Source organism: Mirounga leonina, unplaced genomic scaffold (assembly GCF_011800145.1).
Source record: "Mirounga leonina isolate KUSES-001 unplaced genomic scaffold, KU_Mleo_1.0 Mir_150, whole genome shotgun sequence".
NCBI lineage: Eukaryota > Metazoa > Chordata > Mammalia > Carnivora > Phocidae > Mirounga > Mirounga leonina.
The window spans coordinates 25,563,809-25,581,760 of record NW_023270374.1 but is presented as its reverse complement, the minus strand read 5'-3'; the positions used below and the strand labels follow the sequence as shown (position 1 = coordinate 25,581,760).

General features: G+C 40.8%; 1 protein-coding gene across 5 annotated transcripts in view; it reads right to left on the bottom strand.

The window, feature by feature from the left end:
- CBFA2T2 (CBFA2/RUNX1 partner transcriptional co-repressor 2) overlaps positions 1-17,952 on the bottom strand; it is a 151,416-nt gene that overhangs the window by 21,831 nt on the left and 111,633 nt on the right. For all 5 annotated transcript variants that reach the window (XM_035006118.1, XM_035006114.1, XM_035006115.1 and 2 more), the window contains exons 3-6: positions 17,346-17,587; positions 7,458-7,547; positions 2,608-2,789; positions 1,201-1,454 (exon numbers count right to left, since the gene is read on the bottom strand). In XM_035006118.1, the coding sequence (XP_034862009.1) occupies positions 1,201-1,454; positions 2,608-2,789; positions 7,458-7,547; positions 17,346-17,587 (768 nt within the window). The remainder of the gene's footprint in view (positions 1-1,200; positions 1,455-2,607; positions 2,790-7,457; positions 7,548-17,345; positions 17,588-17,952) is intronic.

Genomic DNA, 17,952 nt, shown 5'->3' with positions numbered 1-17,952 from the left:
CGAATAACCTGAGGCTCAGAGGGCATAAACAAACAACTTGCATAAGATCACACAGCTAGTTAGTATGCAGAGCCAAGATTTAAATTTAGATATGTCTCACCTCCTGACCTAAACATCCATGCACTTTCACTTTTTTTTAAAGATTTTTTTTTTATTTTACAGAGAGAGAGACAGTGAGAGACGGAACACAAGCAGGGGGAGTGGGAGAGGGAGAAGCAGTCTCTCCGCTGAGCAGGGAGCCCGATGCGGGGCTCGACCCCAGGACCTGGGATCATGACCTGAGCCGAAGGCAGACGCTTAATGACTGAGCCACCCAGGAGCCCCTGTACTTTCACTTTAAAGACACATATTTCATATCTTTTTAAATTTTAAGAACACTTTACTCTGAAATAAATCCAGATTTACAGAAACAATGCAAAAATAGTATAAAGAATTCTCATATAACCTTCATCCAGATCTCCAAAATATTAGTATTTTAGCTCATTTGTTTTAACATTCTCTAGTTTTCTGCACCATGAGAATAAATGATACCTCCTTATTTTTTTTTTTTTTACAATTTTATTCATTATTTGACAGAGAGAGAGAGAGAGCGCGAGCACAAGGGGGAGGAGGGGTAGAGGGAGAAGCAGACTCCCCGTTGAGAGGGAGCCGGATGTGGGGACTCGATCCCAGGACTCTGGAATCATGACCTGAACCAAAGGCAGCTGCTTACCCAACTGAGCCACACAGGCACCTGATACCTCTTTATTCTTTTTTTTTTTTTTTAAAGATTTTATTTATTTGACACAGAGAGAGACAGCGAGAGAGGGAACACAAGCAGGGGGAGTGGGAAAGGGAGAAGAAGGCTTCCCGCCGAGCAGGGAGCCCGATGCGGGGCTCGATCCCAGGACCTTCAGATCATGACCTGAGCCGAAGGCAGTCGCTTAACCAACTGAGCCACCCAGGCGCCCCTGATACCTCCTTATTTTTAAATATTTCATTATGTATTTCCTAAAAATTTATTTAAGCCCAGTTCTATCATAAGGATAATAGCAACAAGATCACTACAACTCTAATATTCTTGTTTATGTATAATATTGTTTTATCTTATCAGAGGAAAAAAAGCAATGATTGCATCATTTTGCTTTATAACTGAGTAGGAAGGAAACCCAAAGATTTAATCTGAATTTAAAGCATTACCATGCTGCTCATGTCACTTACTAAGATTGTGGTGTCTATCACGAACTTCTCGATGTTCTAGCATCTTGTTGGGCTCACGATACAGATGTGAAGTTGCAATATCTTCTAAGGTGTAGTGTTGAAGAGGTGGAGGAGTAGGATGGAACTGGCCCCCAGGATTCATGAGGGGCACAGTGAGGGCAGGACTGTGCCGGGGAGCAGGGCTGATGGTGCACACTCTCTTGGCCGGAGGCTCAGGAGGAACTGTATCTCTTTCAAAACTGTTCTCTTCCCTCCTGTAGAAGAACCAGAAGTACATATCTGAGCCCATCTTTCACAAACAGGAAGATGATAAAGACAGATGTGACAGGGGCACCTGCGTGGCTCAGTTGGTTAAGTGGCTGCCTTCGGCTCGCGTCGTGATCCTGGGGTCCTGGGAGCCCCACATCAGGCTCCCTCCTCGGCGAGCCTGCTTCTCCCTCTCCCTCTGCCTGCTGCTCTGCCTACTTGTGCTCTCTCTGTCAAATAAATAAAATCTTTAAAAAAAAAAAGTGTAACATGAGGCATGAACAAAAATTTCTCCAGAGGCCAGGTAGATAAAAAGAATTGTGATTTATTCCAGCATGAAGAGGTTAAATCTATCCACAACCAGGCAGAAACATCTCACCTCATGAAGCAAAGGAGGGATTACAGCATTTTCTTATGTGATAGTATACGGAGGATTATGGGCTCAACTATGTTCAGCAATGTTTTGAGGTCAAATTTGCTGTTCTGGAGGTCCGTTTATGGAAAGAAACAATTCTTCACATGGGAGGAAAAAAGGCTCACATAATTAATACACTTGTGAGTCGGTACTGTTTCCAGTCATTTTGCTTCAATTTTCACACATTTTCCACTGTGTTAAAATATTGCTTCCTTGAATTACACTTTCAATTCATACTGAAATTTCCAGAAGAAATCTTATTTTATTTTATTTATTTGAAAGAGAGACAGTGAGAGAGAGCAGGAGTTGGGAGGAGAGGGAGAGGTAGAAAGAGGCACCCCGCCGAGCAGGGAGCCTGATGCGGGGCTCGATCCCAGGACCCTGCGATCATGACCTGAGCCTAAAGCAGACATTCAACCGACTGAGCCACTCAGGCACCCCCAGACTGTATTTCCTATGGTTCTGGAACAGTGGATCCACAGAATGCCCTAGAGTGGAGTCTCTCATCAGGGGCATACAGAGTCATCTGAAGAGTTTTTGAAAAACACTTGTGTCTGGGAACTACACGTATAGATTTGAGAAACATTCTGCTGTCAGATGTTGGGGAAAAGCAAAACTAACCTTAGAAATTCTGAGTCCATACCTATATATAATCACAGTAATCAAATTCTCTTTCTTTCACAAGCAAAGGGGAAGCTCAGAATAATTCTAGGAAAGCAAGGACAACAAATCACTTCTCTACTCACCTTTCTGGACTGGGCCTCTTTCCATTTCCATGCACTTCCATGAGCAGTTCGGAAGAATCAGCAGGTGACGCAATACTTGTGCTGAGCAGAAGGTGTTCGTGCTGAGCCAGGTACTGGGATGGGGTCTGCTTGGCGGCTCGAGCGCAGTGCAGCAGTTCTCGCTGCAGCAGGGGCAGATTGGCCTTGAAAAGAAGAGGCAGGGGCTGGAAGGCAGTTTTCCAAGTGTTGGGCCCCACACAACAGGGCTCAGCACCTGAAAAGGCTTTAACAAATAAGATGACACAAGACAAAAGCCCTTCTTTCCTTGTCAGCCTGATTTTTATATGCCTCTCTATGAGTAAAGTGACATCTATAATACTGACCTGGAACTACTGGTTAACTTGACTCTTGCCCCCACAAGGTGTAAATCCCCTAAAGGGGAAGACTGTGCTTTATTTACCTTTGTGGCCTAGTACAGAGTCAAAGCTCAATGAAGGCATGTTTAACAGAGTAAATTCAAATTTTATACATTTTGGGGGCAATGGGCTGACTCAGTTGGTACGGCATGCAACTCTTGATCAAGAGTTCAAGGCCCACGTTGGGCGTGGACCAAACTTCAAATTAAAAAAAAATTTTTAACATGTATTTTTGAAAAGGCCTATTAGAAAATTAGTCCGGGGCACCTGGATGGCTCAGTCATTAAGCGTGTGCCTTTGGCTCAGGTCATGATCCCAGAGTCCTGGGATCGAGCCCCGTATCAGGTTCCTTGCTCGGCGGGAAGCCTGCTTCTCCCTCTGCCACTCCCCCTGCTTGTGTTCCCTCTCTCGCTGTGTCTCTCTCTACCAAATAAATAAAATCTTTAAAAAAAAAAAAAGAAAATTAGTCCTGTCTACACAGGGGTAGGAGAAATTCACACTTTCCTCTATCATCATCAGTAAGTCTTGGTTTCCCTCTTTCAAATTCCAACCCATCGCTGATAGTACCGCTCAACCTTCCTTTCATGTTCTCTAGGACAGCTGTCTTGGAATTCTGGAAGCATTAGACTAGGCTCTGAGGATGCACAGGTGACCCATGGGCAAAATCTCTTTCTTATTGTGGCACCCTAGCTGGATATGTTTCCTTATATTGTAAAAGGATAATTAACTATATACTGATTATATTTTCTTCTCAAACTTAGAAAACCTTTAATGGGGACAAATCATATAAAAAACCCTATACATCTACAAACTTCACTCTAAGTCCTTCGTATGTAAAATGTATGTTTCCTATATTCGTTTTATTAAAAGAAAATAATTATATTATTCTCCCCAAATTTAAGAACAATTCAGACCTGAGCCCGTAACAGAACTCTTTATCTCAAGGGAAACAGATGAACAAATAAAAGGAGAATTTTAACACATGCAAGTAGTCATTCCTTTACCAAGGGTTAATTTAGCAGGCACCATAACATAATAAGTGACTGTGTTAAAGCAGAAATAAATTGACAAAATCCAAATGTTAGCCAATGAACTGCCATAACAACCTACCTCATGCTGTTTTCCAAAATAAGAGAGTTAAGAATAGGGAATTTGACAATATAAAACACTCTTTAAGTCTGTTATATAACCTAAAACTTGTAGCAACTATTAAAAAAAAACCAAAAAATATCACGTCAGATTTTTACATCTGTGACATGTGCCCTTTGATGGAATTTTTAAAAATATGTTATTTCCTATTTTTTTTTTTAAATTTATTCATTTGACAGAGAGACAGACAGTGAGAGAGGGCACACAAGCAGGGGGAGTGGGAGAGGGAGAAGCAGGCTTCCCGCCGAGCAGAGAGCCTGATGCGGGGCTCGATCCCAGGATCCCGGGATCATGACCTGAGCCGAAGGCAGACGCTTAACGACTAAGTCACCCAGGCGCCCCTTAATTATTTTCTATTAAAAAATTTTTCACAAATCTTTCTTGGTTCCAGAGTCTTAGGGGAAATAATTGTCTATTGGCTCTGGCATACAGCAAAGGGACCAAGACAGAACCAGCACAGCTGTTTCAGGCCTGAAAAAGGCACTACCGACTGCTCTGAGAGGCGATGTTTCAATCCTATCAGAACAGAGCCACACACAGCCTGGGTACCTGACACCTACGCATTTTCCTGTTTGCTATACTCTAATTTTTTTTTTTTTTTTGAGATTCATTTTTGAGAGCGAGCACACACGCATGCGAGCAGGGGAGGAGGCAGAGGAAGAGGGAAAGAAGCAGACTCCCCTGCTGAGTAGTGAGACTGACATGGGGCTTAATCCCAGGACCCCAAGATCAAGACCTGAGCTGAAATCAACAGTTGGTCGCTCAACCGACTGAGCCACCCAGGTACCCCTACTCTAATTTTAAAAGAATTAAGAAACTGATATCAATACTTCTGTAACATGACCCATCTTTTTGATGCTATATATACATACATATATGTGTGTGTGTGTGTGTGGTGTTTCTTAAAATTTTATTTATTTGAGAGGGAGAAAGCATGAATGGGGTGAAGGGTAGGAAGGAGAGGGAGAAACAGACCCCCTGCTGATCAGGGAGCCTGATGCAGGGCTCAACCCCAGGACCCCAAGATCACAACCTGAGCCAAAGGCAGATCTGAACCACCCAGGTGCCCCACTATTATATTTTCTTAAAGATTTTATTTTTAAGTAATCTCCACACCCAAAATGAGGCTCAAATTCACAACTCTACCAGCGGAACCAGCCAGGTGCCCCTATGCTACTAGATTTTTTTAGGAAGTGAAGGTAAAAGCAGGTAAAAGAGTCTATATTTGGTCAGATATTTTAGGCTTTGTGAGTCAAGAAGCAAAACTGAAGATATTATGTGGGTAACTCATATACAAGAGAGAAAACAAATTTCTACAAACACTGACAAAAGTCAAACAACATAACAACATAACAACAGAATCTTGCTAATAGAATGGAATTCATTTTGTTGGGGGGTTGGACTGAAGATAAGAAGAGTTGTGTTCCCTATCACAAATTGATTACAAATGTTCATCTATAAAAACTATTCTTGGGGCGCCTGGCTGGCTCAGTCAGTAGAGCATTTGATCTTGATCTCAGGATGGTGAGTTTAAGCCCCAAGTTGGGCGTAGAATTTAAAAACAATTCTCCTCTCCAGAGCTGTTTAAAACCATATGGTGAGCTGGATTTGGGTCACAGGTTTCCAAACTATGCCTGATCTAGAGCACACTGGTATTTGACTCTTGTCTTTCATTGACTGTTAGCTAATTTATATCTTTGCAAATTAAAAATAATTGATAGCAATGCAAAATAATTGGTATCTATGAACATGCATAAAATTATGTCCAGTAGAGGTTGAAGTAACTTTCCTTGCCCACTCTATAGAAGCCAATTTTACTTCTGTTCACACATTCATATTAATAATCCTGACCTGGAGGGCGCCTGGGTGGCTCAGTTGGCGTCATGATCTCAGGTTCCTGGGATCGAGCCCCGCATCGGGCTCCCTACTCAGTGGGGAGTCTGCTTCTCCCTCTCCCTCTGTACCACCCCCTGCTCGAGGTCTCTGTCACTCTCTCTCAAATAACAATAAATAAATAGATAGATAGATAGATAGATAGATAGATATTTTTTAAGTAATCTCTACACCCAACATGGGGCTTGAACTCACAACCCTGAGATCAAGAGTCACACGCTCTACTGATTCAGCCAGCCAGGCCCCCCTCAAATATTTCTTTTTCTTTTTTTTTTTTTAAGATTTTATTTATTTATTTGATAGAGAGATACACAGCTAGAGAGGGAACACAAGCAGGGGGAGTGGGAGAAGGAGAACCAGGCTTCCCACAGAGCAGGGAGCCCGATGCGGGGCTCAATCCCAGGACCCTGAGATCATGACCTGAGCCGAAGGCAGACACTTAACGACTGAGACACCCAGGCGCCCCACCCCTCAAATATTTCTGAAGAAAAATAAATAGAAGACAAAGAGAATAGTAATATAGACGTGATCAAATATTAACATTTGGAGAATGTAACTGAAGATATGGTATGGTATACAGGAATTTTACTGTACCATTTGGCAACTTCTCTATGAGTCTGAAATTATTTTTTTTTAAAGATTTATTTGAGAGAGAGAGAATGAGAGAGAGAGAAAGAGCGCATGAGAGAGGGAAGGTTCAGAGGGAGAAGCAGACTCCCCGCTGAGCAGGGAGCCTGATACGGGACTTGATGATGGGACTCCAGGATCATGACCGGAGCCGAAGGCAATCGCCCAACTGACTGAGCTACCCAGGCGCCCCTGAAATTATTTTCAAATAAATTTTTTAAAAGGGAATATTAGATATAAATTTAATACTGCCTGATTTCTCGGGTAGTTATAACAATTCTGAACAATGTCTCCCAAAAGTTATGTTCTAGGGAACATGAATTCCAGAGGACATGATCAGAAGCTAGACTAACTGGGGTTGAGGAGACAGCAACACTGTCTTCCCACATGCTCTTCTGTCCTTAGGATAAGTGGGAAAAACACACACTTCACCCCCTGGCCACACATGAAAGATTTAGTGCCCAGTTACTTCGTCTGCAAAGAGCCCCAGTCTCCACACCATCCCCACACTCACCTCCAGCCCACTCATTTGCTACCCCCACCTGATCCTGTGTGTTACCAGGAGTATCTGCATATGGACCACAACTCAAGGCTTTTCCAATTCTCACGCCACCAAGTGTAAGTAAGGCTTATCTGCAGACCACTCACATTTATCTAGCAGACCCAAATGAAGTAAGATATGAAAATATGGCAAGCCACCCCGATATCACAGAAGAGGGATCAGCAACAGATCTTGAGGAAATGCTGAAGATAAATTACATTCAGTAATTATCTCATAAAAATTACCTTGAGGAATGGAATCACAAAAGGACGAAGAGGAAAGTTTGTAGCCTCTTGGAGCTTGCAATGGAATTCTTCAATTGTTACTGTTGAGTTCTGAAAAGATAAATAACATCGTCAACTTCTAAAACTGGATACTGTTCCCCTAATAAAAATCTAATTCTGCTAAACCACTTAAAATCAAGGAAAAGGATAATTCCAAGAACACTACTATAAACTCACATCCCTCTCAAAGATTAACCAAATTCTGTTTCCCTTATGAAAGAAATTTGGCCTCATTAATTTTCTTTTCTCTTGTACTCCACATCTAAATTCTCCTCTGTACTCAGTGGCAGCCTGGGAGGCAGCATAGGCTATTCCCTTCCTAGCTATTTGGAAGAGAGGCACTCAGGTCCTTTGTATTGAGGAGTTCAGGGAAAGTCACCTCAGGTACAGAAAACTAACCCTACAATGTTCCCTTATGGAACAATCCTGAATGAGTCTAGGATATCAACTTCTTTCTCTCTGCCCTCCTGCTAGCATCAGTTTCCTAAATCCTCTAAATAGAAGTTGGAAGAAAAAAAAAAAAAGAAGAAAGAAACAAAGCAGAACAATAGGTGCCTTCTACCTTCACATGGTCGGCTTGAATATTACAGTACCTGGAAACAGACAAACTCATGTTGGGAAGGTTTTAATTTCCAATAAGGTTATTAGCACCTCCCCTGTATTTTTCCAACAGTGTAGGTTTTTGTTTTTTTTTTTAAAGTAGGGTCCATGCCCAGCGTGAAGCCCAGTGAGGCACTTGAACTCACAACCCGGAGATCAAGACTAAACCAGACATCAAGAGTCAGATGCTTAACCAACTAAACAACCCAGGAGCCCCAACAAAACTCTAGCTTTAAATAGGATTTTCAGCTCCTGTGCTAAGGGGAATGTACAAATAAAATTATTTTCTTCTAAGTTCACAAAATATTTTTATTTCAATTCCTTAAAACACAGTGTAATAATGAGCTAAAAACAAAACAAAACTGAGCATTAATCTGAATTCTTGCTTCCCTGAAAGAACAACTACCACTCCTAGGGATTTATTTTTATAAAATCATTAGGAGTTCAAGGATGTTAACAAGTACTCTACAAATTATTTATCAGTACAATATTGCTTCTTAACAATAAGGAATAGAAAGCATATAGGTCGACTACCAGGAATCTGCATTTAAAACTTATGGTACAGGGGTGCCTGGGTGGTACAGTCTGTTAAGCATCCGACTCTTGGTTTTGGCTCAGGTCGTGATGTCGGGGTCACAGGATCAAGTCCTGTGTTGGACTCAACATCGAGTCTGCCTAAGATTCTCTCTCCCTCTGCCCCTTCTCGTCACTCTCTCTCTCTCTAAAATGAATAAATCTTAAAAAAATTATGGTAGTCATACATCAGAACATTAAGGGAGGAGGGACAGATTTATATGCATTAATTAGGAAATGTGTCTATAACATACTGTTAAATGAAAAACCAGATAAGTCATTTGTGGAAATACACACACATTTATATAGTCTTTTTTTTTTTTAAGATTTTTTTTTATTGATTTGACAGAGAGAGTACAGCAGGAGGAGTGGCAGGCAGAGGGAGAGGGAATAAGGAGCTCCCTATTGAGTAAGGAGCCCGATGCAGAGGCTCGATTCCAGGACCCTGGGATCATGACCTGAACCGAACGCAGACACTCAACTGACTGAGCCACCAGGGTGCCCCTATATAGGTTTTAAAGTGCCTGCAAAGACAATTACAACAGCAGTTATTTCTGGATATGAAATTATGTTGGATTTCTGAAATATATTAATATTCTGTAAAAATTAAGAGTATTTCCTCTTAGGTAAAAAGTATATCAAATTGAACCATGTTAAATGAAAATATTTGAACTTTACCTGATTTCACACCAAGATTATTTATTTATTTTTTAAATAATTTTTTTTAAGATTTTTATTTATTTATTGAGAGAGTGAGCGATAGAGAGCATGAGAGGGGGGAGAGTCAGAGGGAGAAGCAGACTCCCCGCTGAGCAGGGAGCCCGATGCGGGACTCGATCCCGGGACTCCAGGATCATGACCTGAGCCAAAGGCAGTCGCCTAAACAACAGAGCCACCAAGGCGCCCCTATTTTTTAAAAGACTTATTAGAGAGACAGAGAAAGAGTGCGTGAGCTGGGGGGGGGGGGGGGGCAAAGAGGGAGAGGGGAAGCAGACTCCCCACTGAGTGCAGAGCACCATTCGGGCTCAATCTCCCACAACCTTGAAATCATGACCTGAGCTGAAACCAAGGGTCAGATGCTTAACAGGCTGAGCCACCCAGATGCTCACCCAACACCAAGACTCTTTTAAAATTTAACAGATTCTTTGTTTTAAGTACATGACATTTGTACAATGCAACCAAAGGTACAGCTAATCGGGAATAAAAAGAACATTCTTTCCCTACTGCAATGAATGCAATCAGGCTCAAAAAGTAAACACGAATAGGGTAAATACATGAAAAATACTGTATGAATGATTTTTAAATATTCTTGTGGATGGACAAAGAAGGGAAAGAAATGAGTTGTGTGGCCAGAGAAATAGTGACATAGGCCACAGAAACTGACACAGGACTACATATACTGTAGATGCAAGGCAATCCTCTATCTGAGAGGGATGATAAGCCACTATTCCATTATCTTTCCCTCCCCTTCAGTTAATTAATAAGAGCATGGTTGTTTGTTTATAAGAACTCACAGTGTAGCAGGAGAACAAACAAGCAAGCTATTCATTATAGTATGATCAAGACATACATGAGCAGGAGACAACTGGCACACAGAGAAGACATGCTTGAATCAGACTTAGGGGGACAAGGAAGGCTTTACAAAAGTGTCCACCCTAAGAAGTGAAAATGCAGCCTTGGGAAAGATGCTTCTGACAGAGAAGAATGTAAAACGTCAGGGGATCTGGTCTCTGGATCACAAGGGCAACACCTACAGTGGTCTTAGAAGACAATGGGTACAGATAGGCCATCGATTCACATTTATCTTTTAAAATTTTGAGATAAATATGATCATAGGAAGTTGTAAAAGCAGTACAGACAGGTTCCCCCACCGGTTACATTTTCTATACCTGCAATGTAGTATCATGAGGGAAGAACGTTGGTGAAATGTGTATATGGTTCTGTGTCACTTTAGTGCACGTGTGTATTCCATGTAATCACCACTGCAGTCAAGATACAGAAGTGTAGAGGGCGCCTGGGTGGCTCAATTGGTTAAGCATCTGCCTTTGGCTCAGGGTCCTGGGATTGAGCTGCACATGGGGCTCCCTGCTCAGTGGGGAGCCTGCTTCTACCTCTCTCTCTGCTGCTCCCCCTGCTCCCCTGCTTGTGCTCTCTCGCTCGATCTCTCTCAAATTTTAAAAAGATAGTGTATAAACCTTACCTGCCTTTATGCTCTCTGGTTTAGAATATAATTCTTACATATTTCCTTTATATATATAGACAACCATATCAGACAATGTTATAATTTTTGCTTCAACCATCATAGTTTAGAAAACTCAAGAAGGAAAGTCTATTGTATTGACTTTTATTTTTGCTCTTTCCATTTTTCGTTTGTCTACTGTGGTATCTCAAGATTCCTTCTTTTATCATTTTCTTTCTGCTTCAGGAACTTCTTTTAGCCATTCTTTTAGAGGAGGTCTGCTTAGATACAGTTTCTCTTAGTTTTACTTAATCTCAGAGAATATTTTGATCGCTCCAGAAGTACATTTCTGATACATGTCAGATTCTGGGTTGACAGTTCTTTTCTTTCAGCATTTGAAAAAGGCCATTGTCACTAGAATTTTTCCTTTGTAAGTAAGATGTTTCTTCCTTGCTGCTTTCAAGATTTTTTGGTCTTTTTGGGGGGACCTTATTTGAGGTCTGTGTGTCACTTTTTTTAATCTGTAGATTTAGTCACATTTGAGCAAATTCAGTCATTATTTCAGCCCCATACTTTTTTCTGTCCTATCGTGACTCAGATCTTTTATTCTTTTAGGTCCCTGAGGTTTAGTTCATTTTTTACAAGTCATTTTCACTCTATTGTACAAGTCATTTTTTTTCTATTGTTTTTCCTCTCCATTTCACTGTTGAGTCCATTGCTATTTTTAATTCATCATATTTTTGTTCTAAAATTTCCACTTAGTTTTTCTATCTTCTATTTTTATTTAATTTTTTGCAGAGCCTTTGTATTTTTTCATTTCTGTTTATAATTGCTCACTGAAGCATTTTATGATGCTGGGCCAACATCTGTGTCAGTTTAGTTGAAGTCTGTTGGTTGGTTGTTTTTTTCATTCCAGTTGAGACGGTCCTGGTTCTTCACATGATAAGTTATTTTCTTTTGTATCCTGGGTATTTTGGGTTCTATGTTATAAGACTCTAGATCTTATCTCTGACTTCTGTTTTAGAAGTCTGATACTTGCACCATTGGAAAAAGGAGAATCCTTTTTAGGGTATAATCCCAGGTTTCCCACTCAACCTCTGTTGATTGTGAGAGGGGAAGAGGGACACATTATTGCTGGGAAGGGGTGAGAGTTTGGGTTTCCCACTGGGCCTCTGATGGGGAAAGGGAAGGCTACACATTACTGCAGTTCTTCCTAAGGTTTTGGCTGCTATAGTGTGCTTACTGTCTGAAAGTTTCCGACCTTGCTTGGTTGCTTCTTTCCTGGTCCTTGCAGGAAAAAGGGTTTTCATTATTGTTGTAGTTTGTGCTCCTAAGTGTTTCCAGGTTAACAGCTTCTACAGACCACAGTCTTGGATATATGATGAAAACACAGAACTTAAGGAACTCACTGCTATGTACTTCCTTGGGTCACAAGGTCACTAGCATATCTGCCATCTTTCAAAGTCTTCTTTATTTTTGTTTTCTGTATAAAGTCCAAGATTTCTTGCTCTATTTGTCAGGAGGAATAGGAAGAAGTATACCTTCGTATTCTACCTCTGCACCAACCTTGATATTTAATGACTATGTCATATCCAACTGAACTGATGTATTGCAATTCACACAGGATTTTACATAACATTTAGCTGGTTTCAATTTTTTTTTTTTTGTCATTATAAATAATGTTCAACCGATGATCTTTGTGTACAATGATTATTTTCTTAGGAAGAATTTCAAAGTGAAAAAATGGTTAGCCAAAAGAACTGCCTAATTTAAGGTACCTGAAATTTGCCAAACTGCCCTCTAGAATGTGTATTCTAAGTGGAATATAGAACATTCCCCTTTACCTTGCATTAGAAATTGAGCGTGCTTGCCTCCTGGTATAGTTAGGAACTATCAGCACTTTAAGCTTAAACACCACAAACATGAAATTCACACAGGTGAACTATACTCCAGGTACCTAACTGTGTAGTCTTTTCGTACTTGGCTAATGAAGTCCCCTCCACATGGAACAAGTGTTCCATTTATATATGCCTGCCTAAATCTTAACCACAGTTTTTATAAACAGGAAGTAAGACTTTTTTTTTTTTAAAGATATTTCATTTATTCATTTGAGAGCAAGAGAGTGTGTGTGTGAGAGCATGGGGGAAGGTCAGAGGAAGAGGGAGAAGCAGACTCTCCGCTGAGCAGGGTGCGGGACTCAGAGCGCCATCCCAGGACCCTGGGATCATGACCTGAGCTGAAGGCAGACGCTTAACTGACTGAGCCACTCAGGTGCCCCTGATATTCGACTTTCTTGAATAAGGAAATAAACAATCTAAAGATGTTCATTCTCCTCCAAATTAAACAAAGTGTTCAACAAGATGGCAGCAAAGCCACACAAAATATAGAATTTTTTTTTAACTTCAAAAGCCACACACACAAGATAACCATTTGATTTATGAATAATGACAGTTTTATTAATCTCTCACCAATCTTTATGTCTTATTTGCTGGGTTAGAATATTCAGGATCACATTGAATAGAAGACAGAAGAGACATTCTTTTTTTTTTTGGAAGAGACATTCTTACCTGATTCCTGCTATCAAAGGGAAGCTTTCAAAATTTCACCAGTATGAGCCTTGCTATAGATTTTTTTGTTAGAAAATAACTATCAGGGGCGCTGGGTATCTCAGATTGTTAAGCGTCTGCCTTCAGCTCAGGTCATGATCCCAGGGTCTTAGGATCGAGCCCCACATCAGGCTCCTGGTTCAGCAGGGAGCCTGCTTCTCCCTCTCCCTCTTCGAAGACCCTGCTCATGCTCTCTATATCTCTGTGTCTCAAATGAATAAATAAAATTTTTTTTTTATTTTTATTTTTTTTAAAGATTTTATTTATTTATTTGACAGAGAGACACAGGGAGAGAGGGAACACAAGCAGGGGGAGTGGGAGAGGGAGAAGCAGGCTTCCCACCAAGCAGGGAGCCCAATGGGGGACTCGATCCCAGGACCCTGGGATCATGACCTGAGCCAAAGGCAGTCACTTAACCGACTGAGCCACCCAGGCGCCCATGGATAAATAAAATCTTTAAAAAAAAAAAAAAGAAAGAAAGAAAGTAATTATCATCAGATTAAGGAAGTTCCTGCAATAATTGTTTTCTTAAGTGTTTTTTAAAACAATGAATGGGTGTTAAATTTAAAAAGCATTTCTTTTTCTGCATCTTCTCCAAATAACTTTATACTTCCAATATCAATTGCTCTAGACTGAATGTTTGTGACCCCTCAAAATCTGTATGTTGAAACCTAATCTCCAATGTTTTTGCATTTAGAGGTGGAGCCTTTGGGAGATGATTAGGTCATGAGGGCAGAGCTCTTACGAATGGCATTAGTCCCTTTATAAAAGAGACCTTGAGGGGCGCCTGGGTGGCTCAGTCAGATAAGCAGCTGCCTTCGGCTCAGGTCATGATCCCAGGGTCCTGGGATAGAGCCGAGCGTCGGCTCCCTGCTCTGCAGGAAGCCTGCTTTTCCTTCTCCCACTCTCCCTGCTTGTGCTCTTTCTCTCTGTCAAATAAATAAATAAAATCTTTAAAAAAGAGAGAGAGAGAGAGACCTTAAGAGATCTCCCTTGCCCCTTCGGCCCTGTGAAGACACAGTTAGAAGACAGCCATCTAAGAGTCAGGAAGTGGGATCTCACTGAATACAAAATCTACTGGCACCACTTACCAGCCTCCAGAACTGTAAGATAAATGACAGTTGTTTATAAATCATCCCATGTTTGATATTTCAACAGCCCGAACAGACTGGGACACTAATCTTAATAAAAATGCCAGTCAGTATATGAGAGTATACATTAGTACTTTAACACATAAGAAAACCAATGGCCTTACATACTAAATTGGTATATATGCATACCTTATGAATTCAATTCCTTTGTTCAGTGCAATGCTCGCACATGCATACCATGTAGAAGAATGCTTACAGCAAGATTACTTGCAACAGCGCCTATACAGAAACCCTAACCCTTCTTCTGTATAGGTTTAAAACAAATATCCTAAGAAAAGGGTGCTTACAAGGTCGGGCCACTGCCTGGCATCTATGAAATTGGCTGATAAACAGTTTCCCATATGGATATAAAACCTTCCCTAACCAAAAAGGTAGAAGCACCCCAGGGATGCAACAACAGATGAATGGACAAGCAAAATATGGTATATGCCTGCAATGGAGTATTTTCAGCCTTAAGAAAGTCGAAAAATCAGACAAATACTACAACATGGATGAACTTTTTTTTTTTAAAGATTTTTATTTATTTGTCAGAGAGAGAGGGCGAGCACAGGCAGGGGGAAAAAACAGGCAGAGGGAGAAACAGACTCTGCACTGAGCAGGGAACCCAATGTGGGACTTGATTCTATGACCCTGGGATCATGACCTGAGCTGAGGGCAGCCACTTAACTGACGGAGCCACTCAGGCGTCCCAACATGGATGAACCTTGAGGACATTATGTTAGGTGAAATAAGTCAGCTATATAAAGACAAATACTGTATGATTCTACTTAAAAGAGGTTTCTAGAGTAGTCAAGTAGAATGATGGTTGACGGGAACGGAGGAGGGAAGGAATGAAGAGTTATTGTTTAATGGCACAAAGTTTCAGTTTTGCATGATGAAGAGTTCTTGAGGTGGATAGTGGTGATGGCTGCACAACAATGAATAACAATGAATAACTTATACCACTGAACTGCCCACTTAAACATGGACTTTTACCACCTAAGAATGACATCACTGGAAAAAAATTAACCAGAGCATGGCCATTGAAAGTAGATAATTGGCTACATCTACATATAAATACTTCTATACTAAAAAAAGATTTGTGGGGCACCTGGGTGGCTCAGTCGTTAAGCCTTTGGCTCAGGTCATGATCCGAGGGTCCTGGGATCGAGCCCCACATGGGGCTCCTTGCTCAGCGGGAAGCCTGCTTCTCCCTCTCCCACTCCCCCTGCTTGTGTTCCCTCTCTCGCTGTGTCCCTGTCAAATAAATAAATGAAATCTTTAAAATAAATAAATATCTATTTTATATAAAACATAAATAAATATCTAATTCATGTGGGTTACATCTATCAATAATCCCAAGATTAGAAACTAAAGTTGAGTACTTGAAAACTACTTATTATTAACCCATTTCAAAATAACTATATTTTCCCCAAAAATGTAGTAAGAATGGCACTGTTGTTACAGTTTTGCAAGTCTCTTTGACACCTAGGTTATAAAAAGACAGCTGGGTTCTCCTATCTACTGCATTTAATACACTGCGACAACCCTTATCATGCAGCTTCTAGAAAATTCCACAATATGCTCAGGATAGAGTAAGAATGAAAAGGCAAGTAACATCTATTATTTTAATTTTTTAGGTAGGCTGCATGCCCAGTGTGGAGCCCCATGCAAGGCTTGAACTCACGACCCTGAGATCAAGAGTCGGATGTACAACCGACTGGGCCACCTAGTCAATCCACATTTTAGTTTTATTATGAAAATAGGGGCACCTGTGTGGCGCAGTTGGTTTAGCATCTGACTCTTGGTTTCAGCTCAGGTCATGATCTCAAGGTTGTGAGATTGAGCCCTGCACTGGGTTTTGCACTCAGCACATAGTCTGCTTCAGATTCTTTCTCCCTTTCCCTCTGACCCTCCCACCCAGGCTCAATCGCTCTCTCTGTAAAATAAATAAATAAATCTTTTAAAAGGATGGGGGCGCGGAGAAAATAATTTTGACCTCCTGGACTTCCTGGAAGGGTTTGGGGAAATCCCAGGAGTCCCTGATTGCACTTGGAGAACTACAACACTAAGGTTTAGTACTGTGATTCACGTTTATCATAGGAAAAGGCCAACATGCATGACCCGGGGTGCTTTTTCAAGAGATATGTGTATCTTGAAGAATTCAATTTAAAAAACATAGTGAACTGTCAGTACTTTCCTTATATACATGAGAGTCAAACTCCACCCAGATGTCTATGTCAGAAAATCATTACCACACTCACTACACAAAGAAAAATTAGGTTTACACTGAAAATTCTATAGAAACTCCATTTGCATGAGGAGCTGAAAAATGTAATCCCTTTGATACTATTTAGACTATGAGATTTATAATTTTACAAATTATTATTTTGAAAATTAAACTCCCTGCTTTTCTTTTCTCTCAGGTTTGGAAACAATGCGCCGGACACTGAATATATTATATTACAAAACCTTGCATTAACTTGGTTGAACCTCAGTGGCCTGCTGAAACTCAGTCTTTAGACAAATTCAAAGCTGCTTATTGGAATTAAATCAATACCCTAAGAAACAATAAGGTAAACATTCTAGATTTGTTTCTTTAATAAACATTGCTATCCATAATTGAAACCCACAATTCTATACTTTTATACAAGTTATGTAACTATATTAGTCTGTAGATTTTGCCATGTTGCTACAGGTTTGCTGGCTTTGGTTCTGAGCCACACACTTAAGTAGCTGGGGACAGTGACGTTGTACTTACCACCAGTGCTAGAACAAGAGTCCGCACCTTCTCCCCAATCTCAGGTGAGATGTCATTGCCAAACTGTTGCAGAGTGGTAAGGAAGCGTTTCAATTTGCTGAGCTGCCGAGCACCACAAGTGGCTGGTAACTGTTGATTTGTTAGTGCAGATGATGTGGAAGAGGCAGGACCATTGCTGAATCTCTGTGGTGGTGAAGGGGCACCATTCAGGGTAGGAGGAGAATGGTTGATACCGTTGCTTACTATAAAAGAAAGCCAAAAGGAAAGACTGTTTAAGTGCAAAACACGTGGGTCTTTCTTAATTTCTTCGTGTTCGCATTAACTGTCGTTTATTCAGTTGAATTTTGTAAAGCACATATTAAGAGTATCCAAGAAACTTTTTCTACTGTCAATGAGACTACTGCACAATGAACAAACTACCAGGTAAAAAATGATAACAGAATAACAAAGGCATGTTAAAACTGAAGAGTATGGACTGTTTTAAGAATACAGAGAACAGACATCTCACTACAGTTGCTGGGGCAGGGATAGGTAGTATTAAGATTTCTTGCAACAGGTACTGCATGACATGAGTCTGGTAGAACACGTATTTCCGGGGTGCCTGGGT